The sequence below is a fragment of the Myotis yumanensis genome, unplaced genomic scaffold (genome assembly GCF_028538775.1).
Source record: "Myotis yumanensis isolate MYYU_CA2020_CCGP unplaced genomic scaffold, mMyoYum1.0.hap1 SCAF_189, whole genome shotgun sequence".
Classification (NCBI taxonomy): domain Eukaryota; kingdom Metazoa; phylum Chordata; class Mammalia; order Chiroptera; family Vespertilionidae; genus Myotis; species Myotis yumanensis.
In genome coordinates, this window is record NW_027223940.1 from 14,850 (window position 1) to 36,297 (window position 21,448).

The following is a 21,448-nucleotide window of genomic DNA, read 5'->3' on the forward strand; positions in this document are numbered from 1 at the left end:
ATTTAAGGCATTTTCTACTGTAAAATAATCCATTTTCCACGTTATTAAAGTAAACATTAAAGCATTTGAAACTATACTAGTATACAGAAATAGGTACTTTAAACTTACTAAGTGAGAGGACCAAAGCTGAAAAGAAAACGTCAAGTGGCAGGTAAACTAGAAATTGTTAAAAGTTTAAGAGAGACATTTCCTTTGTATCCAAAAATGAAAACAAAATTAAACAAATGTAATATCCTCTAGTAATAAAAATAATCAAAGGGAAATGAAAAATACTAAGGATCATAAATGAAGCATAGGCTAAAAAAGATCCTCATCAGGTTAAAACCTTTCACTTATTTTTAAGAGGAAATACTAAACTTGCCAGAATAGGGAATATTATACTTCAACAGTCCTTGTTTTGGTAGGTGAGATACTCATTATGTCAACCCCCCCCTCCCCGCCACCCCCGTCTCCCTTAAAAGAAAAGAACTTATCTGGGATTGGAGCAGAAGCAGTGATTCTTCTCCAGTCCTTGCAGATGAGGCGCTCACCATGTCACAGCCCTCATTCCTCCTTAAGATAAGATGGCATGGCCACGCTGCACATCAGTAAGGTTAGCACAGCTGCCAGATTTTTTTGTGGCCACCCTGCACAGGTTTTTGTTTTCACAATATCTGGAAATGGCCTAGGGGGAGACATGAGATAGAACACAGGCACATTCAAAATAAAGGAGCTGCAGCCTTCACAGAGAAAGCATCACTGATAGCCACACAGTCCCACTTCTTTATATGGATTATACTCATTGCCTCTTCGTAGAGCTGGCGTATACACTGCATGGTCCTTGGGATCCTATTTTATGTTCATCCATGAAGTTAAGTAGTTTAGGGACTCTGATTAGATTGACAGAGCAAAGGGGAACTCAGTATTTTTTTTTAGTTTGAGTTTTTTCAAGATGTCAAAGGTGTGACAGTCTTCCTAACAACAGGATCATCTGTTGTCTGTACACTTGGTTCCTTAAATATAATAAATATACAGTTGGGAAATGTTATTGTTTACTCAGCTATTTACATTCTATCCAATCTTCATTAGCTAGCGTTTACTCTAAGGAAATTTTAATGAGGCAGGCATGTGCTGTATTTTACTGAAAGCTCAAAAGGTCTAGTGACTGATGCACCATCAAGGTACTATTTCACTTGCACATTAAGGCAGACGCACTCTAAAGGACTATTAAGTACCACCACAAAAACTGTCCATTTTAGTTATAATTTTGTTGTATACTCCCCAGAATTCATAAGCCATAAATATTATTTTGTCGCACATACTTTACAATTGCCATTAAAAACCCATATACTTTCTACACCCAGTGTTTGAAGTACATATTCTACAATCTAAGTATCACTATCTCAGGTTACTTTTGTCTAACAAACTGAAGGTACTGAACTGTGATCTATACAGAAAAGACATGAATTTGCAAACTGAGTTAAGAGTGATAAGTAGAATATGGTTGTAGATATGATTAATGATACAATTGTAGGAAATTATTCATGTATGGTTATAAAATAGAATACAGTTTAAAAAAAACCATCAAAGTTTAAAATGGATTTAAATTATTCTGAATCGTGGTCACAGAAAAGGTAATTTTTATAATGTAGGATTCTTATATACACCATAAAAATACTGCTAATATGATGTGAGAGAGTTAATAAGTCTTATTCAATGTGTTAGTTTAAAACAGCTTTTCATTTTCCTAGTCTCTACATAATATGATTTATGCACAGATACTGGTTTTTGAGTCTGACAGAAAACCCCACTTTGTGATTCCACAGCTTTACCTCTAGGTTCAGTGCTCTTTCTTTTCGAAGAGGAGACAATGCAATACGCAACAATCCATGGTCACTTGCTAAGGACCGAAGGTCAAAATAGTATTGGGCATAGACACTGGTAGAAACATACAGACGAAACCGCAGTAGACATATGTATTGCCTTTCCAACTCATTTCTGGGGAAGAAGGAAAACACAAAACCACCACAGGGCAATTTTAGTCAACATGGTTCTCTTCAATATTGTCATTCTAAGATAGTAGGTTGGCTCTGAGTTTAGTTTTGAATTAAATAAAGGCTACCCAGTTGGGCTAATACACTAATGTTCAACCAGGCAAACAAGGCTCAACCATTTGTGGTCCCCTTTGAGTTTGGGACAAGGGGAAGGACTTTGAGTTTGGGACAAAGGGAAGGAGGTTATGTCTCTTGTGCACAACAGCTGTTGACTAGGGGCTCAATTATCAGAGTCCCATTAGTGCAGCTGTAGGTTTCTTCTTCTTGCTCACTCTCAGGGCTCCACTCTAGTGCTCAGATAAAAGGAATGATGTATGCTGTTTCTTAGCCCTGAAGAACTTGCAGACATTTTACCAGGCTGATAGCAGGAAGAGGATTAGTAAAATAGAGATGTGCCAACAAAAGGACTGGGCACATCACCACAGCAACAAATGGATCCATTCAGAACCACCACTCTTATCTTTGAGGGGAAAACTCTTGGAAAATTATCAGACACCAAAACACAAACTGAGGAAGAGACAAATCAATGGAAGCATGTACAATGCTCATGGACAGGAAGCATTAACACCTTTAAAATGTCCATACCACCTCAAATAATCTCTTTCAACCAAATTCCTATCAAGATGCCAATGCCATCTTTTACAGAAGTAGAACAACTAATCCAGAGTTTTATACATACCCACAAAAGACCCTGGACAATTCGTCACAGCAGTTGAGAGAAAAACAAAAGAGGCTGGAGGTATCACACTACCTGATATCAACCTCCACTACAGGGTTATAGTCATCAAAACAGCATGGTACTAGCATGAAAACAAACATAGATCAATGAAACAAAATTGAAAGCCCAGAAATAACCCCACACCTATATGTTTAATTACTATTTGACAAAAGAGGAGACTTCATTCAATGGTATGAAGACAGTCTATTCAATAAATGATGTTGGGTAAATTGAACAGATACATTCAAACATTGAAGCTAGACCACTTCTTACACCATATACAAGAATAGACTCAAAATGGATTGTTAACCTAAATGTAAGTGTCAAAACAATAAAACTCCTAGAAGAAAACATAGGCACTAAAATCTGGAATATTTCTCTTAGTGCTTTGCTGATAGATTACCCTGAGCAAGCAAAATAAAAGAAAAAATAAAGGAATGGGACTATATCAAACTAATAGTTTTAGTATAGCAAAAGAAAACAGCAACAAAATAAAAAGACAACCCACTGATGGGAAAACATATGTGACATTGATATATCTAATAGGGGGTTTAATATTCAAAATTTATAAAAAACATATATAACGCAACACCTTATAAAAAACAGATACAGCTCAATACCAAAAATACGAACAATCTAATTAAAAAATGGACAGAGGACCTGAAAAGACACTTATCCAAAGAGAGCATACAGATGGCTGATAGATAGGAAAAGATGCTTAACATCACTGATCATCAGTGATATGCAAATTAAAACCACAATGAGATATCCTCACACCTGTCAGAATGGCTATCATCAACAAACAGCAAGTGCTGACAAGGATGTGGAGAAAAGGGAACCCTCGTGCACTTTTGGTGGCACGGTATATTGGTGCAGACACTGTGGGAAATAGTATGGAAGTTCCTCAAAAATTAAAAATTGAACTGCCTATGACTCAGTGATTCTACCCCTGGTATATATCTGAAGAAAACCAGGGCACTAATTGAGAGGATATATGCACCCTATATTCACTGCAGTATTATTCATAATCCTTAAGCTGTAGAAGCAACTCAAGTGCCCATTAACTGATGAGTGGATAAAAAAGCAGTGGAATATTATGACTCATCCATAAAAAAGAATGAATTCCTGCCATTTGTGAGAGAATAGTTTGACCTAGAGGGTATAATGTTAGTGAAATAAGTCAGTCAGAGAAATACAAATAACATATGATTTCACTAAAAAGCAATATAAATGAACAAACAAAACAGAAGCAGACTCAGAGGTAAAGGGAACATTTTGATGGTTGCCAGAGGAGAAGAGGTTTGGGGGCGCTGGGTGAAGAAGGTGAAGAAATTGAGAAGTACAGACTGGCAATTACAATGCAGTTATGGGGATATAAATTACACCATGGGAAAGAGAGTCAATAATACTGCAATAACTACGCATGGTGTCAGGTCAGTACTAAAAATACTGGGGAAAACACTTTGCAAAGCACATGATTTTATAACCATTATACTGTACACCTGAGACTAATATGAAATAACTAGAATCCCGGTGCACAGATTTGTGTTCTTACACAACCCGGGACCCCTCAGGGGATGTCAGAGAGCCAGTTTCGGCCTGATCCCTGCAGGCCAGGCCGAGGGACCCCACTGGTGCACGAATCTGTGCACTGGGCCTCTAGTATGCATATAAGATCTTTGGTTAATCTCTTCCCGCACTTCCCACTCCCCCATTCTCTCTGAGATTCATCAGTCTGTTCCATGTTCCCATTCCTATGGTTTCACTCCTGTGTTAAGCATCTGCCCAGGTCGCCAGTGCACATCATAACTACTGGCTGGGCAGCCGGTCGCTTAGGTTTTTCTTTATATATAGATATTGAATGTAAAGTCTTATTGAAAATAAATGAAATTTTGAAAACCGGGGAATAAAAGACCTGAACTGATGGAAAGCGTTAAGAAAGGCCTGAAGGTATTTACATTACTGTTGTTTTTGAATCTGAGCTTCTACAAACTTTGCTACCAGAGAAATATACCAAATTATCACACAGATTATTACAATAATAACACATGAAGACATACTAATTAATGAGGAGTATGAAATGTCAAAGCAAATATGGATAGAAAAATGTATGTAATTTTATGCCTAGTTCAGTCCTCTGCACAATGCAACCTTTCAAAATATTTCTTATTTTGTAAACTTTATGGGGGCAAATAAGGTATTCGAAAATGGTTTGAAACTTCATCAAAATCTTGCCAACTCACAAGTTCTTGATTGTAATGCCCCTTAGCAATGAGAAGAAGTGAAAATTCCACATAGCCTCATCGTGCAGATACTTGTAGGTCAGAATAATCGCTCCCAAAACAATGCGTTTCCAGTTAGATGGGCAAATGTCGATTTCAGCATAAGATAAAAGTCTTTCTATGTAAACCTGCAAAGTAGAACACTGGTTTTTGATTCTAGTTCAGTTTAAGTGCTGTGATAAGAACTTTCAGGAATGATAGATTTCATCAGTTTTTGACATGCCTTTTATTCATAGCTTCTAGAGAGACTGCTTGGCCAGCCAAAGCCAGAGGCCAAGAAACAGTTGCAAATCAGACACTTCTACTGCCTACTTTCCCATGTGAATTTCCAGCCTGCTCACCAAAGAGTCGCTGGTTCCACTCTTGGCCCCTGTCAGGACTCATGCGGGAGGCAATCAATAGATGTCTCTCTCTCATACTGATGATTCTCTCTGTATTTCTCCTCTCCTCCCCTTTCTTTTCTACTTTCTCTGAAAATCAATGGATAAAATATCCTCTGGTGAGGATTAAAAAATTTTTTAAAGAGAGTCCCCCCAGTGGCTGCTGTGTGGTGCAGCAGGACAGGCAGTGCAAACAGGTGTGTCTGAGGCAGGTCTCTACAACTGTCAGGTATTCGTGGACTTAGTGCCTTTGTAAGAAACACACACGCACACCAAGGATAGACATTTCATATCCCCTAAGCCTCACATCTCCATCACGATTCTGTGAAATCCATCTCTGTCTTACACAACCTGACTTGGTCACTTCTGTTGGTTTCAGTTGGTAGCAGAGCTGCCAGTCTCTATCTCCCTGGTTCTCCTCTAAACCTGCCAGATAGCTGGTGAGATCTCATGATTTCTTCACATGTATTACATGTCTATTCTACAAAGAACTGGGTGAAGTTAACGGCTAAGCAAAGATTATAGAGGCAAGCTGTGATTTGCTGTTTCGTCAAAGGGTTCTTTGAAGGAGAATATGTTTACTGTCTGAGATTATCAGATTGACAGCCCACATTAGCCAAGGTGTTAAAACCCAACTGTATTTTAGAAAGCAAAAGGTTACTGAATATTATGTGCTATTAGTGAAAGTTTGCACCAATCTTTCAAAGCTAAATGCTCCCAGATATCCTATGAATGAACCTCCTTACAAGGTTCAACTGTCAACTTTCTGGGAATTAGAGACATACACAACATTGGAAATCACTCAACTTTCCTTCATCACTTCTACAGATTTAGAATGTGCCATTGCTCATTCATTTATACCACTTGCCCTCCTGTGTCAGTGGAATTGAGATTTCTCTTTTCACTGAAACTCTTCTAGCAGTGAAGTCAATCCCATCCCACTTCTGAAGGACACCACCCACAATTACCTCTTCTTGAACACTTTCCTGTGACAGAGATTCTCCCCAATATGAATGTATTTATGTGATACCCATCCCACTCCCCACAATCCCTAGACTGCCTCTTCTCTGTTTGCTCACAGTGAATGCCCTAAAGCTGCTTCTCATCTCCCACTCTCTCCTTCACCCACTGTAGTCTGCCCCTGGCACTGTCACTCGACCGAAACTACTACTGCTAAGGTCATCGGTGCATGTGCACATACAAGCCAGAGCTCTTCACCGCAGCTCCCCACTCCCCACACATTCCCTAATGTCATGGGGGGCACTACCATTTGCCTAAGTGCTTGGCCAAAGACATCCAATTGAGTTGACCTGTTGCAAATTGTTAGCAACTCTTGTTATCGCTGCCTGTCACTGATAGTGAGGCTGCTTCCTAGTCTATTTGTCACTTCTCACCCATGTGACTGTTATTGCCCCTGACTTCTCGGCCTCCACTCAGACTCCCAGCTACCATCATTCTCCCCAAAGCAGCCTGGATAGCTTTTGTAATCAAGAGCACTTCCCCACCCTGCTCAACTCTGCCAAAGTGTTTCCACCAAACAAATAAAAATGTCACTTTCTCCCATGGCCTGCAAGCTGCAAGGCCCAATCAGGTAGCACTTGCCCTTCTAGGACCACATGACCTACATTCTCTCCCTCATTCCACACTCTGACCACACTGGCCATACCTCACTCTTACTCAAATACCAAGTATAAGTTCCCATCTCAGAGGCTGGCACTTATTCCCTCTGCACATAACGCCAGAGCTCCTCATCTTCCTCAGTTCAGTCAGGCCAGAGTCAGATGTCATCTCTTACAGAGGCTCTTCCTGATCACCTCTCTCAAGTAGCAAGCCCCTCTCAGCATGATATCACGTCACCCTGCTGTACCTTCGTGATATTTACTACTACCTGAGATATTCACCTTTTAACAACACTCAGTTAAAGAAATATTTATCTCTTCCTCACTAGGACAGAAGCTCCATAAAAGCAAACACTTTATTCAACCATGGCTCTCCTCTATCCTCTGCACTTAGATCTGTAAGGACTCAGCTCTGAAGGAGAAATCATCAGGCATAGCTTAGGATGCTATCGAAAACAGGGAGAAACAATAAAATAGAAGGAAGATAAGCGGTTCCAGAGAGTGAGGTCAAAGTGCTCAATGCTGACAAGAAGTTGCTCATTCCATAAATATCCACTAAATACCTGCTCTTGTTACTCTTCCTGCTTCCATGCACTTTTTATTCACACATTTTCTTGGTATTGGAATAGCTAATACTAATTCCTTGCCAGTAGCTCAGATTCATGCTCAAATTCCACATATTCAAACGCGTGGCCTGGTGCATCAAAAGCGTGCATGGAGGGGGGTGTTCCCTCAGCCTAGCCTACACTCTCTCCAATTGGGAAGCCCTTGGGGGATGTCCAACTGCCAGATTAGGCCCAATCCCATGGGCCTAAACTGGCAGTCGGACATCTCCCTCACAATCTGGAACTGCTGGCTCCTAACTGCTCACCTGCCTACCTGCCTGATTGCCCCTAACTGCCTCTGCCTGACTGCCTGATCACCCCTAACTGCCCTCCTCTGCTGGCCAATTTGGTTCTGACTAGTCTCTTTCTATGCCAATCAGCATCAAAAGCTCTGCTTCCTAGGCAGCCATTGGCTCCTCACACTTCACCCAGATTTGGTTCTGACTGGTCAGTTTCTATGCCAGTCAGTGTCTCTGGGTCTATCAACAGAACCTGCTCAGAAGTGTGGCACTGATGAGCAGCCCCGGTGGAGACCTGGAGAGAAATAGAGATGCTGCTGCTGGCCCGTCTTGGAGAGAAAGAGAGAGGCAAGTGTTGATCAACAGCTGCCACACAGGCTATGGATCAGACCCTGCTTCTCTCTTCAGGCCTCTCTCTGGGCCTGGTTTGCAGTCCCCTCAGCAGTCAGTGCTGGGTCATAGTGCCTGCAGCCACAGCAGTCAGTGCTGGGTCACCACGGCAACCAAGTGCTGACTGCAGGACTGACTTTCGGTTGGCTGAACCTCCGATTATGACGAACTCAGGGTTTTTATATAGTAGGATGATCTCTAGAGATGCCCCTCTGTCTCACAGGTGCATCATCTTAATGTGTTTGAAAAGCACTCACCCTCTTCTACCCCAGATGCTCTCCTTGCTGAGTTCCCTAGCTCTTCAAGTGGGAGCACCACTCCCGCCTTTGATCAGCTGTGCTCAGCACTCCAGCGGGCTGGCAGATACGTGGAAAAGCCTGTGTCTAATCCAGTGCCCACTGAGGGGTCTCTATTCGGAAGCACAGGCTGCCTCTCCAAAATTCTGACTGAACACTGACGGAGGAGTCACTGCACTAAGTACTCTTCCCTCAGACCAAGCAGGAGACTTTCCCCTTTATTATTGTTCGAGGGAGGAGTGATAATATCCCCATTCCTTCTCACTAGAATGGACCACTCATTCCAAATGACACACTCTTGCCACAGGAATCCTGGATGAATGACACAGAGCCCCTTACACAGCTGTAGCTGAGCAGACAACCAGCAAAGCCCTTTCATGTCCTACTGGCACTAGAATCCTGGAAACATCACAGGCAGGCACAAGAGGACAGCAAGGACAGATGAACACCCATCATCCAAGGAACAGAGAACATTGGGCTCTAGTTCTCAGTCAGGACACACATTACAACTGCCTGGGGAATGCGGCCTGCGACTCAGCTTAGATCTACACTGAACCTGACACTGCCTGGGGCCCAGAAGGTTCTGTTATTGCCCCCATCCTGCCCCATCAGCACACCTTGTATGTATGCCTGTGTGCACTGCATGTGCCTATGTCTCCTGAGGTCTGGAGGGAGAAATTGGAAACCTCTCCCTCCTGCTGCCTTTGAAAACAATCGCTTTGTGGTGAAAAAAGCAAGGACATTTTAAATCATGGTGATTTTTAAGCTCAAGTGTGTGAACTTTACATCCTTTGATAGGTTTCCCTTAATAAAGTTCTGAAGGAAGAACTATCTTACCAATGTTGTTATGGCATATCCTCCTGTTGCCTTAAAGGCAATGAAGAAAGGTCGAATAAATCTGTAAATTGATTCGGGATCAGGATTATGATGAAAGAATTCCTCAGGAACCTTTTCTTCCTGAAAGAAAGCATCCATTGAAGAAAAATATTAAGTACTTTTGTAACAACCATGTTCCACTTGTGCCCATGTGCCGCTTACAATAATTTTGATTGGCTGACATGTATTTTAGCCTTTTAAATATAAATAATGGGACCTTAAAAAACAGCGACTGAATATTGACACTCAATAAAGATAAATACAGGCACAACCTCAGAATATTTATATATTCCTTTCCACCTTCCCCTACAATATTCTGTCTAAATGTGAACTATTTTTAGGCTCCAAAGACTTGTTGGTTATCATGTCATACTTCTCTGCAATCAACTTTGAGAATGTAACCATCAGGCTCTAAGGCTGTGCTGTGCATACAGTGCTCACCAGCCACATATTGTTATAGAGCATATCTGAAGACATTTGAAAATTTTTGTCATTCTAATTAATTCAATATTTAAATAGCTGTTTAATTGTCTTCTAGAGATCCTGACATATCTATTAGGTTTATGTACAAATATTCATATTGCTTGATGCTATTGAAAATTTTCTTTTAAAAATATACATTTTTGTTTTTCAGGCATGTTGTCCACTGTAGCTCACTAATTATACAAAGCTGAAACTCAGTTCTTACTGACCTATCCTATATAATTAAAGGGTAATAAGCAAATCGACCGAATGGAGGAAAATTGGTCGCTGTGATGCCCACTGACCACCAAGGGGCAGAGCCTCAACACAGGAGCTGACCCCTGGTGGTCAGTGTGCTCCCACAGGCGGAGTGCTGCTCAGCCAGAAGCCAGGCTGATGGCTGGCGAGCACAGTGGCTGTGGCAGGAGCCACTCCCGCCTCCGCGGCAGTGCTAAGGATGTAAGCCATCAGTCAGACATCCCCTAAGGGCTCCTAGACTGCAAAATGCACAGACTGGGCTGAGGGATCCTCCACCCCCAGTACATGAATGTCACGCACCGGGCCTCTAGTTTCTTATATAACATGAGAGGCTCAGTGCACAAAATCCATGCATGGGTGGGTGGCTCTCAGCCTGTGCCCTCTCACAATCTGGGACCCCTCACGTAGGGTGTCTAGGCTTGACTGGTGATGAGGCCCTATTGGGGCTTACCTTCTCCTGGCTACGGGCAGCTGGCCATGCCCCCATTCCTGCCACTGCTTGCCATTGGTGTGGCATTGCCAACCCCTACCCCATCACTTGGCATCTCCCTCTGCGGACAACAGGCGTGGGGTGTGATCATTGGCTGGCCTGGGATTTCCCTCTGCGGGGTGATCACTGGCTGGCCCTGCACACCCACCACCACATTGCTAGCCAGTGGGCTGGGCCTCCCTCTGTGGGTTGATTGATTGTAGGGGCCCCCAGATCAATCACTCTGCAGAGGGTGGCCCTGCCCACACACGACAGTGCTGTCTGTAGGGGTAGCCTGGATCTTCCTCTTTAGGACAATTAGTCGTGGGGCTCTGCCCACCCAGCTGGGGCTCCACAAATGGTCACCGCCCAGAGGATGGCCTGGGCCTCCCTCATTGGGGCGATCACGGAGTGCCACCCCACCCCGATCGATCGTCCCGCCAGCCAGAGGCATGTGTCTCCCTCTTTGGGGCCTTGGCCTCCCTCTGTAGGGCGATCATGGGGCGATGGCTGGGCCCCCTGACCAATCACATTGCACCCACCTTGGCAGGCCTGGCACCAGTGTGTGTCATAGCATGGTCATCCAAAGTTCATCTGGAAGGTCGTTCTGCTGTTTGGTTGTTTGGTCGGTTTGCATAGTACACTTTTATTATTATAAACTAGAGGCCTGGTGCATGGATTTGAGCACAGGTGGGGTCCCGCGGCCTGGCCTACGGGGATCAGGCCAAAACCAGCTCTCCAACATCCCTCGAGGGCTCCCGGACTGTGAAAGGGTGCAGGTCAGGCTGAGGCACCCCTCACCCCAGTACACAAATGTTGTGCACTGGGCCTCTAGTTTCTTATATAACACTAGAGGTCTGATGCACAGATTTGTGCACAGGTGGGCTCCCCTGGTCTGGCCTGCAGGGATCAGGCTGAAACCGCTCTCCAACATCCCCCAAACGGTCTTGGATTGCAAGAGGGCAGTTCTCGGGGTTACACACCCCAGAATCGACTCCCTCCTCTCTGATTGCGGGTTCATCACCTGAGAACCACAGCTGCCAAGTCACAGCAACTCAGTAGCATCTGCATTGAGTGTCAGCCCCCTGTTGGTCAGTGCGTGCCATAGCTACCAGTTAGACAGTCGCTTATGCTTTTATATATAGAGATTCCTTTTGTAAAATAATTAGATACAACATGTGATGGGGAAGAAAACTTAAAGGAAGGTAATGTGAACTCCAAGCTGGAGAAAGGAATTTTTTACTAGTGATTAATTTTGAAGCAAATCAGCATGGAATAAGCACAACTGTCTGAGAGAAAAGGACAACCTCAATACAACTGGCACTTACTGTGACAGGATGGAGTCTCTCATCAAAAATGTCCTTGGATCTATTTGCATCTCTAGAAAACAAGAACGTGATTGAAAAAAAACTAATCCAGGAATTGTTGTGTTAGCAACACATCTGCTGGGAGTAGAGGGAGCTTAACCTTCAACAAAGAAAGTCCTTCTACAAATTCTTCTCTTAGATCCCGTAGGAATTTTCTGACCTCTTTTTATTCAGCACATCAAATTCTCTGAAATTTTTTCTACAATGACCTGTCAGAGCTGCCTTTATAAGCATTGACCCTCCCTAATAGGCAACGCTAGGCAACCAAATCGATGGCCAGTCCTCTAACCTCTCATTGGCAGACACAGGAACATTTTACAACGCAGTAGTAGTGGGCAATTCTTCATGTGAGAATGAGATTCCTGTTTTTTTTTTCCACTGTTTTTTCTCTTACTAGTTTCCTATATTATATTCTTCTTGATTCTTTACAATAATCTGAGGTTAAAATTTGCCTTTGTATTTTAGAAGTGACCACTCTATTGATTTGAGGGGGAAAAATGGATTGGCTGCCTCCTATACATGGAACTGGAAAACTACCTATGTGGCCTTACAGTATTGAACCTACAACCTAGGTATGTGCTGCCCTAACTTGGAATCAAACCTGCCAGCTTTTGGTGTACAAGACAATGCTCCAACCAACTGAGTGAGGGAAACCAGTCTTCTGGGGGTTTTTAGGTTTAATATTCCACACTACTACACTCTGCTCATTTACACAGTGGTTCTCCAAGTGTGTTTTGCAAGCTTCAGTGGTTCCACTAGACCATTTCCAGGAGACCCAGGAGGCCAAAACTGTTTGTATAGAAATATTAAGGCACTGCCTGCATTTACACTGACATTTGCAATGACTGGATAAAAGCCAAAGTCAGTAAAACTGGTTTCTGAGCAAGAATCAAGGCAGGGGTCCCAATCTGTGCTAGTAGTTATTCTATTCTTCACTGCCACTTGTTGACAAGAAATATGCTTTACTTAAGCACATCTTTGATAAAGCAGTGACAATGAATAATGTAATTAAAAGTTGAATCTTCTTTTTATACTCTACAGTGGTTCTCAACCTTCTGGCCCTTTAAATACAGTTCCTCATGTTGTGACCCAACCATAAAATTATTTTCGTTGCTACTTCATAACTGTAACGTTGTTACTGTTATGAGTTGTACTGTAAATATCTGATATGCAGGATGGTCTTAAGTGACCCTTGTGAAAGGATCATTTGACCGCCAAAGGGGTCGTGACCCACAGGTTGAGAAATGCTGCAAGGGGAAGTATGCATTAAGCATTTCTGCATACTGAAATGTGGTTGTTAAGGAAAAGCACTTGGAATTAGTTGTGAGATGAATGCCCTACTGTTCTCAGAGAATAATATTTTTATTTGATAATACAAGTGTCGTGCACTCAAGACTGAAAAGTGAGTCTGTCACTTCCAGGAAAATAACTTATACATTTCTTGCCAATTGCACAGTTCCAGCTATCAAGCTCAAAATCAAGATTGGGGAAAACTTGTATCCTTTTTGTAACCTAACAGTTTTTCAATACCTAAAGTTTTTTCTGGGAAGACTGGTGGTTATGTGATGCTACCTAACAAAAGTGAGTTTTGATACTGTAAAAAGAAATGTGAGCTGATACTTTCCAAATGACCAATGCACAATGTTATTTGAAAATTACTTACAATTTAAGAGATTCATTTAGCATAGAAGATGTATGCATGGGTACTAATTTAACAGAGACCTTAGTACAAGTTCAAGGATAGGATTTAAAATTCCATTGTAACTAATTTCAGAAGACAGGTTCTGTAGACTTCTGGTATAGTATCAAAGAATATCCAAAATTATCTGAAGGCTTTGAAAATACAAACTTTTCTAGCCATAAAGATACATGAGGCTGGGTCTGCATATTGTTTATTCAAAACAAATTATTGAAATGACTGAGGTAATCACTAAGGATTGAAGACAGGGTGTAAGTGAGAATCAGCTGTCTTCTGTTGAACCAGACATAAAGAGATTTGCAAAATGTAAATAAGTGACACAATTTCCATTCGACCAATTTATTGTGGAAAATGATTCTCTTTTATAAAGAATTTTGTTACCACTATGACTTGCTTTCAGGGGTGTTTCTGCCCCCCAGGAAACATTTGGCCATGGTGGATACAGCTTTTGTTGTCAAAATGGGGCCTGGGAAGATGATGCTACTGGCATCTAGTGAGGAGAGGCCAGGGAAGCTGTAAACACCCTGTAACGCTCAAGGCAATCCGCCACAACAAAGCAGTATCCTGCTCAAAATTTCAACAGTGCTATAAAAACCATGTTTCAACATACAAGGAATTCATTTTTAAATTCTCAATTTTAATTTCTAATACAGTAAATATTAATATAACCCACATAAACAAATTTTCTTCAGGATCCTCAATACCTTATGCATTAGGAGTACTAAGACTAAAACAAATGGTTCATTTCAACAATGTAATAAGAGCACTATAGCTTACTCCAATAATCTTGATAGTTAAAAATCGAACACGAACTTTATATCTTGTAAGTTTATTAGCTAGAATAACAAGACTGGTTTTAAAACTCACCTCTTCTTTATGTGGTAATATATTGCTAGTGCCAGGCTGTGGAGAAAAGAAAAAGTAACAATTGACTTTATGTCAGGTCTGAAGACAGGTTTTAAAAGGGTTGTGGTGGGGGAAGACCATCCCAGCTGCCCAGTGGCCATGAGATCCTCATTCAGAAAGTATCGCCCAAGCACTTTCTGCCTTGTGGTAGTTCTTTGTCAGTTACTAAAATTAGGAAAACCAAAATGCTAAGGAATATGCTGTTAGAAGACATGTTTTGGGTGATCATTATAACATATAAGTTATTACACTCTTGCCCTATCTTTTGCCTTTCTACTCAGAGAACCTTTCATCCTGTACAAGTTAGATCTACTTGCACACATGCTTAAATTTAAGCCACAGTAGTTTTTCCACCTGCCCACCTATTTTCCTTCTTCCCCTAAAGTTAAATAAAATGCTCTATACCGAAGCGTATCATTTAAGGTCACTTTTACATAATTGTTAAGAAAATGTAATGGCAAATATAAGAATGCAATGAAGTAAAATTATACACCGTGTAGTATTAAAAACATTTATTTCCAAATTAGTTTAAATAAAATTTTAATGAGCAGATGTAAGTCCTCACATACTGCGTAAGTTCCTATATCCCTATGTTATTCCCAGATGCTGTGTAACATGAACCAAAGGAGTGCTGTAGATCAAGTTATATGCTTTTTCTCTTTGCCCCAAATGTCAGAAATGAAGCTCCAAATAATTGAGGAAAAGCAAATCTGAATTTTATAACTAGGTTATAGAATATTAGCAGTTGTACAAAGGCCTGTAGCATTGTTAGCATCAAAGATGGGCACTTCTGTAGTGCTTCAAACAGTTTCATCTTCAAAATGATTTTAAAATCATAGAATTTGAAGCATATAAGCTGAAAGGAACCAATGAACTTGTGATGATATTTAACTCAACAACCCATTTTACAGAGAAAGTAACCAAGGCTTAAAACTGACTTGCTCAAGGTCCCACCAAGAGTGAGAAGCAGTTCTCCTTCTTCTACCCTCTACCCAGGCAGTGTGGTTCCCAAGCTTGGCTGTGCATTGGGATCATCAGAGGAGTTTTACAAACTGCCTTCTTCCACCTTGAGATGCTCTGATTTAACGGGCATTCGTTAACTTTGGAAGCTTCTCGGGTGATGACAAAGTGCAGCAAAGTTTGAGAACACATGAAGTAGAGTTAAAATCAAAATCATCCCAAATGCTTTTCTCCACATAAAAATGCCTTCCATCCCTCCTCAGCTTATCAGAAGTCTTGTGAGAGTGACAGAGTGTGTTAGGGAAGGAGAAATGGAATGCATGTTTTTAGAGACACATTTAGACAAAAATTGCGTAAGTGATTCTAATAAGGCTCACCCATCCCATTGAGAACAATGCACTATTACCCCAGAATAAACATTTTTTCAAAACCATTCCTAAAAGCTAATGAGCTCTATTAATATTCCAACTAAACCTTTAATTTACCAATAGTAAATGTACTGAATGATCATTTTCAAAACTTGATAAGAGCAAATGAAAATTTACTGTACTTCCAAAAATTAGACGAATTTGGAGGGAAAAGACGTAACACCCACTTGTCTAAGTAAGGCTAATCTTCAAAACAACTCTTGAATTATATATTGTAACACCAGAATCATCTAATTCAAAAGAAGCTATGAAATGCAGCCAGAAAGGACTGGTTTTTACTCCCGGATTTAGTGGCCAGACTGAAGAAAAAGACTCAGTGATTGTGAGTTGGGTGCCAAAGCTCAGGACTTTAGAGAGAGACGGGCTCCAGTTTTGCTGAAACTCAATTTGATCTCAACTGTTGTTATGAGAGAAGAAACTTACATTATTATGATTGTGAACTGGCTGTTATAATTAAAGTAGAAGTTACTGAGAATTTAATTAGCCAAAAAGCTGATACAATATAAACAAAATTAAGTTTATAAATAAATTATTTCTTAGGACTGAAAAATAAAATCAGGAATGAGGATTTTAATATTTTCAGGTAGAATTTCTCAAACTGTGTTCTGGAAAGTCAACCCTCTCATCCTGGAGAGACACCAATAATGATCCTTGGACAGCACCAATGGGATTCAGGAAGCTCTACATCCAAGTTTTGGTTTTATTTTGCTCTTAAGTAAGCTTGAGAGTTTCATATTAGGGTGTTTTTAAAGTGCATCTCCAATTGTGGACTATGAACTCACAGAATTTAATGAATAGTTTTCATCATCATGACACTGTTATGTTTGCTTAAGCGTAAACCTGACTGTGACTATGTTTCCCAAACTTCACCTCTCTCATGATTTTGCTTTGATTTTGTTACATATGGATCGATATAATGTAGTTTCTTGAAGATGTGTAAATATATATCTATATATATATATATATATATATATATATATATATATAACTAAATTTAATTCATCTATGAAATTAAAACCTCAGTTGAACAAATTTAACCCTCAAAGAAATTATTTTGAAAAGTTGTTCCGTTAGACTGCTTTGATGCATTTTTCCTGGAAGGAGAATGCATTTCAATATAGAAATGGTGCAGGAAAAAAGAAAGTAGGATGGGGGAAACCTGACACAATCCAATGAACTGTAATTGCAGATACACTCTGGTGCCAGTAGGGGACAAGCTGTCCCTTCTTCCAAGAGCAGCTTCCAGGGTAGTACACATGGTTTTAGGCCTGTATCTCATGAAGAAATACTCTATTCCAGAAACATTCAATAAAACGCACCTCTCCTTTCATTGGTTCAACAATGTCTCAGGAACAGTAATGCCTCAAGTAAAGATAAACACTTTTGGGGGGATTTTTTAATTGTTAAGTGGGTTTCCCTTCTTCCAGTCACTCTAAGATTAAAATGGAAGTGGAAATCAATATATAATTGACACCAGTGTTTTAACCTGAGCACTGAAAAGGACAATCAAATGAAAGTACATATGGGCAGGATAAGGGTTCTGTCCCCTATTTGTACTCACCACTGCAAGGTGATTTTCAAATCAGACTGAGAAATAGTGCTGTCTACAAATACTGTAGCACACGAGCTGTACTTTTCCCTAAGGTGACCAGGGGACACCTGAAGGGGAAGGGGAAGAGAGGAAAATATCACAGTAAGTTAAACCTATAAAAGTGTGTTTTTCCTTGGTTAAAATGTCAGACAATTAAGCATTACAATTGTTCTCATACCCTATGAACTGCTTCAGTGCAATACCATGTGCAGCTCTACGGTAAACACACTGCATGCTCTCTCTTCCAATGATGAGAATTGACGAGGGGGTCATCAAATGCTGCCCTTGACATACTACCTATAATCCAACTTGGCAAACACCTATGATTAATTCCCTTTATAACAATGTAAAACATTTAAAATAAGATTTTAGTGTTTTTTCCTTGAGAAATGAATCCTGCCAAGATTTCTATTTCTACTATTTATTTTCTACATTAAGACATACTGCCTTCTATAATATTGAAGCAAGAGCTTTTACTGAAGTACATAAAAGCCAATGATAAATGTTAGTTCAGGAGACAGTGTGACAAAATACATGTATCTGAGGCAGAGGTGTGTGTGTGCTGGGGCTGGCCTGCGGCTCACAAGTTAGGGACCAGAGTTCTCTCTGGGCCTCAGTTTCCTTACCTTGAGAATTAAAAAGTATTGTTTTAAGATTCTCTCACATCCAAAAATAGATCAAACAACTCTGAGAATTTAACTCTCTCCTCATGTTGAAATAAGACTATTATTACATTACTCAAAAGAGAACCTCAGATAATACGGTACTTAACATGATATTACAAATTCTACTAGAGGCCTGGTGCACAAATTTATGCACAGGTAGGGGGTCCCTTGGCCTGCCCGCCAATCAGGGCCCATTGGGGCTGTCTTGCCCAGTCCTGATCCGGGCTGATCAGGGCCAACCAGCCAGGGGAAGGGACTATGGGAGGTTGGCCGGCCACAGGAGGTTGGCTTTGGGAGCACACTTACCACCAGGGGCAGCTCCTGCATTGAGTGTCTGCCCCCTGGTGGTCAGTGGGCATCATAGCGACAGGTTGACTGGTTGTAACGGTCTTTTAGGCTTTTATTTATATATATATATATATATATATATATATATATATATATATATATACTAGATCCAATGCATGAGTTCATGTACGAGTAGGGTACCTCAATCAGGGCTGATTGGGGCTGTGGGAGGTTGGCAGGCGGGACGGGACATGAAAGGTTGGCCAGCCAGCCTGATCAGGGCCATTGGGGCCAGCTGACCAGGGGAGGGGTCATTGGAGGTTTCAATCAGGACCATTGGGGCCAGCTGGAGGGAGGAAACGTGGGATGTTGGTCAACCAGCCTTGGGTTACGGCCATGGGAAGTTGGTTGGTCAGCGGGAGGTGCTGCAAAGGGTTGGCCAGTCACGTGGGGGGAGGGGCTATGGGAGTTTGCCCGGCCCAAGGGAGAGACTGCGGGAGATTGGCCAGGCCATCGGGGCCATCAGGCTGGCTGGCTGGTGGGGGGAGGGTTTGTGGGACATTGGCTGTGGAAGCACATTGACCACCAGGGGGCAGCTCCTGCATTGAGTGTCTGTCCCCTGGTGGTCAGTATGCATCATAGCTACTGGTTGTTCGGTTGGTTAGGCTTTTATATATATAGATTTCCTAAGCTACATGATACTTATCAGGACCCTGCCTCACTCAGATGCTCTCTCTGACTACAAGGCCTTTTTCTTCCACTGTTTCTCAGCAAGGTTAACCCCACTTCCCATCTACCTCCAGGACACCTCTGCCAGTAGCCACACGAAACAACTGTCCCTTTCTCTGCACTCACACACCTGAGTTACTACTTGTTACATGGTATCAACTGCTTCCAGGGCATCCCTCTCATAAAAAGTGAGCTTCTCTAGGGAAGACAGGACTTTCACTCCTCTTATACCTCCAACCTTCTCAGGACAGAATCTGGGGCAAATTAAGCGTGCCACAAGTGTTTGACCAATTGTCTAAAATCAATTGCAACTGGAAGGCAAATCCTCCTACTGATACAAATTAGAATTTACCTGCAGTGGTGTCAGACATATGACAATGATTTTTTGAGATATGCTAGAGAATAAATTATCTTTAAAACACTAGAAATATTCATGTCTTTTAGAAGTACCCATTAATTTAAGAGCCCAACAATACAGCAATAATCAAATATGGAAATAGCCCAAACGATGTTACAAAAATCCTCTTAGAGTAAAACCAAAACCCAATTCTAGTCACTGTAAGTAGTTGAAAGTAATAGTAGTATTCTTTAATATGACAGAATACCAACAATTTTAATAAGCTTCATTTTGTTAGTGGCAAAATGGCACCAGAGGTTTGACTTTTGTCGTTGAGTTTTGCTGAGGAAGAATTTAGAGCCAAGAACTTAAATTATAAGAGAAAGTATATTTAGAAAGTCACAGAGGTAGAAGTGAGCCATTGTTGCTGCGTGGGCTCAACACACAAGTTACAGAGGCAGAAGAAGGGCTCCTGGAACTTAGAAGTAAGGAAGGAAGAATATACACGACCGGGGGAACAAGACGGGGAAGGCAAGGGCATGCTCCAGAGTGAGAGCACCTGAGAAGAGGGCAGGGAAAACTACAGGCATGCTCAAGGGAGAGAGCACAGGTGCTGGGTCCTTCATCTTAAGGGCTTTTACCTAAAGGCAGAAATTTTAGGGATGGTCTTAGGGGACCTAAGCTGGGCCTGAAGCTGAAACCAACTGAGGCCTAGATATTACTTCTACTTTGACCAAAACTCTGTCTCTAAGCTCAGCAGACCTGAGGCTTTGTTACTAAGATTTTTAGAATCAGGCCAGGACTTCTTTTGTCCTCAGGGCTTAATGCTACGGGAGTCAGGATGCAAGGGCATGCATGGAAGTTGTATGAGGCTATTCTCTGGGCCCTTTGTTTCTCTTTAAGGGTGTCCATATGCTGGGGCGGAAAGGTGAGGGGACCAGAGATATGAAAGTTCAGGGGTTGTAAACTGCATGACCCGTGATATGCTAAGGGAGGAAAGGTCACCCTTGGGTGAGGTCCCACCCTACAATACTTGGTTTCCCAGTTTTGCCCATTGCTAGGCACCAACAGCTTTCTATTTTGGTGACATACTTGGCCTATCGTTCCTACTCTGTTCGTGTCTGCCTCACTGCCTACTGAATCAGTTTTCTTGTGTTATTATAAACTAATTCAGATAAGCCTTCCTTCCTCATATTCCTGTAAAATAGCTTTCATCATGCTGTCATACTTTCCCACCAGTGTGCCCCTCGTATACACAAAAGACAGGAAGGGAGATTATCCGGTTGATATCTTTTAAAATACAGAGCATTTAAAAACTGCCAGTAGCCAATAATCAGAAATATCTTTATATTATACTAGAGGCCAGATACACAAAATTCATGCAGGAGTAGGCCTTCCTTTCCCTTGCTGCCAGCACCAGCTTCCCTCTGGCACCCGGGACCCAGGCTTCCCTCGCAGCCCTGGCTTCATCTGGAAGTTGGTTGTCCAGGAGGATGTGGGGTCAAATTAGTATATTATACTTTTATTATTATAGATAAAATATCAATTTGCCTGTTTCAGATGCTTCCCTTTAAAGCCACTGACTCCTCAGTAACCAGAAGCTCCAGATGGCATAATTTGAAAACAATCATTATTTGGAGGAATAAATTCTCCTTCAAGCTAGAAATATCTTAACTATAGCTAAAACTCTGATATGTTTCTTAAGCCATGCCGTTAACATATACTTTACTTTTCGGATCTCATCAGACAAATACAGCTTAAAATATGAAAACTCATCCAAATACTTTTTTACTAAATGGAAGGTTTACTACTATACAGCTGCAATATGGCATATAATACACCATAATAAAG

The 21,448-nt window shown here is 41.5% G+C and overlaps 1 protein-coding gene across 1 annotated transcript; it reads right to left on the reverse strand.

The window, feature by feature from the left end:
- Positions 1–553: 553 nt before the first annotated feature.
- LOC139001222 (cyclin-Y-like protein 1) lies at positions 554–18,570 on the reverse strand. Its single transcript, XM_070402948.1, has 8 exons — positions 18,550–18,570; positions 17,549–17,646; positions 14,561–14,596; positions 11,956–12,007; positions 9,400–9,519; positions 4,995–5,161; positions 1,812–1,977; positions 554–664 (listed from the first exon to the last, which is right to left on the reverse strand). The coding sequence occupies exons 1-8, from the start codon at positions 18,568–18,570 to the stop codon at positions 554–556; spliced, it is 771 nt and encodes a 256-aa protein (XP_070259049.1).
- Between the last annotated feature and the right edge of the window lie 2,878 nt (positions 18,571–21,448).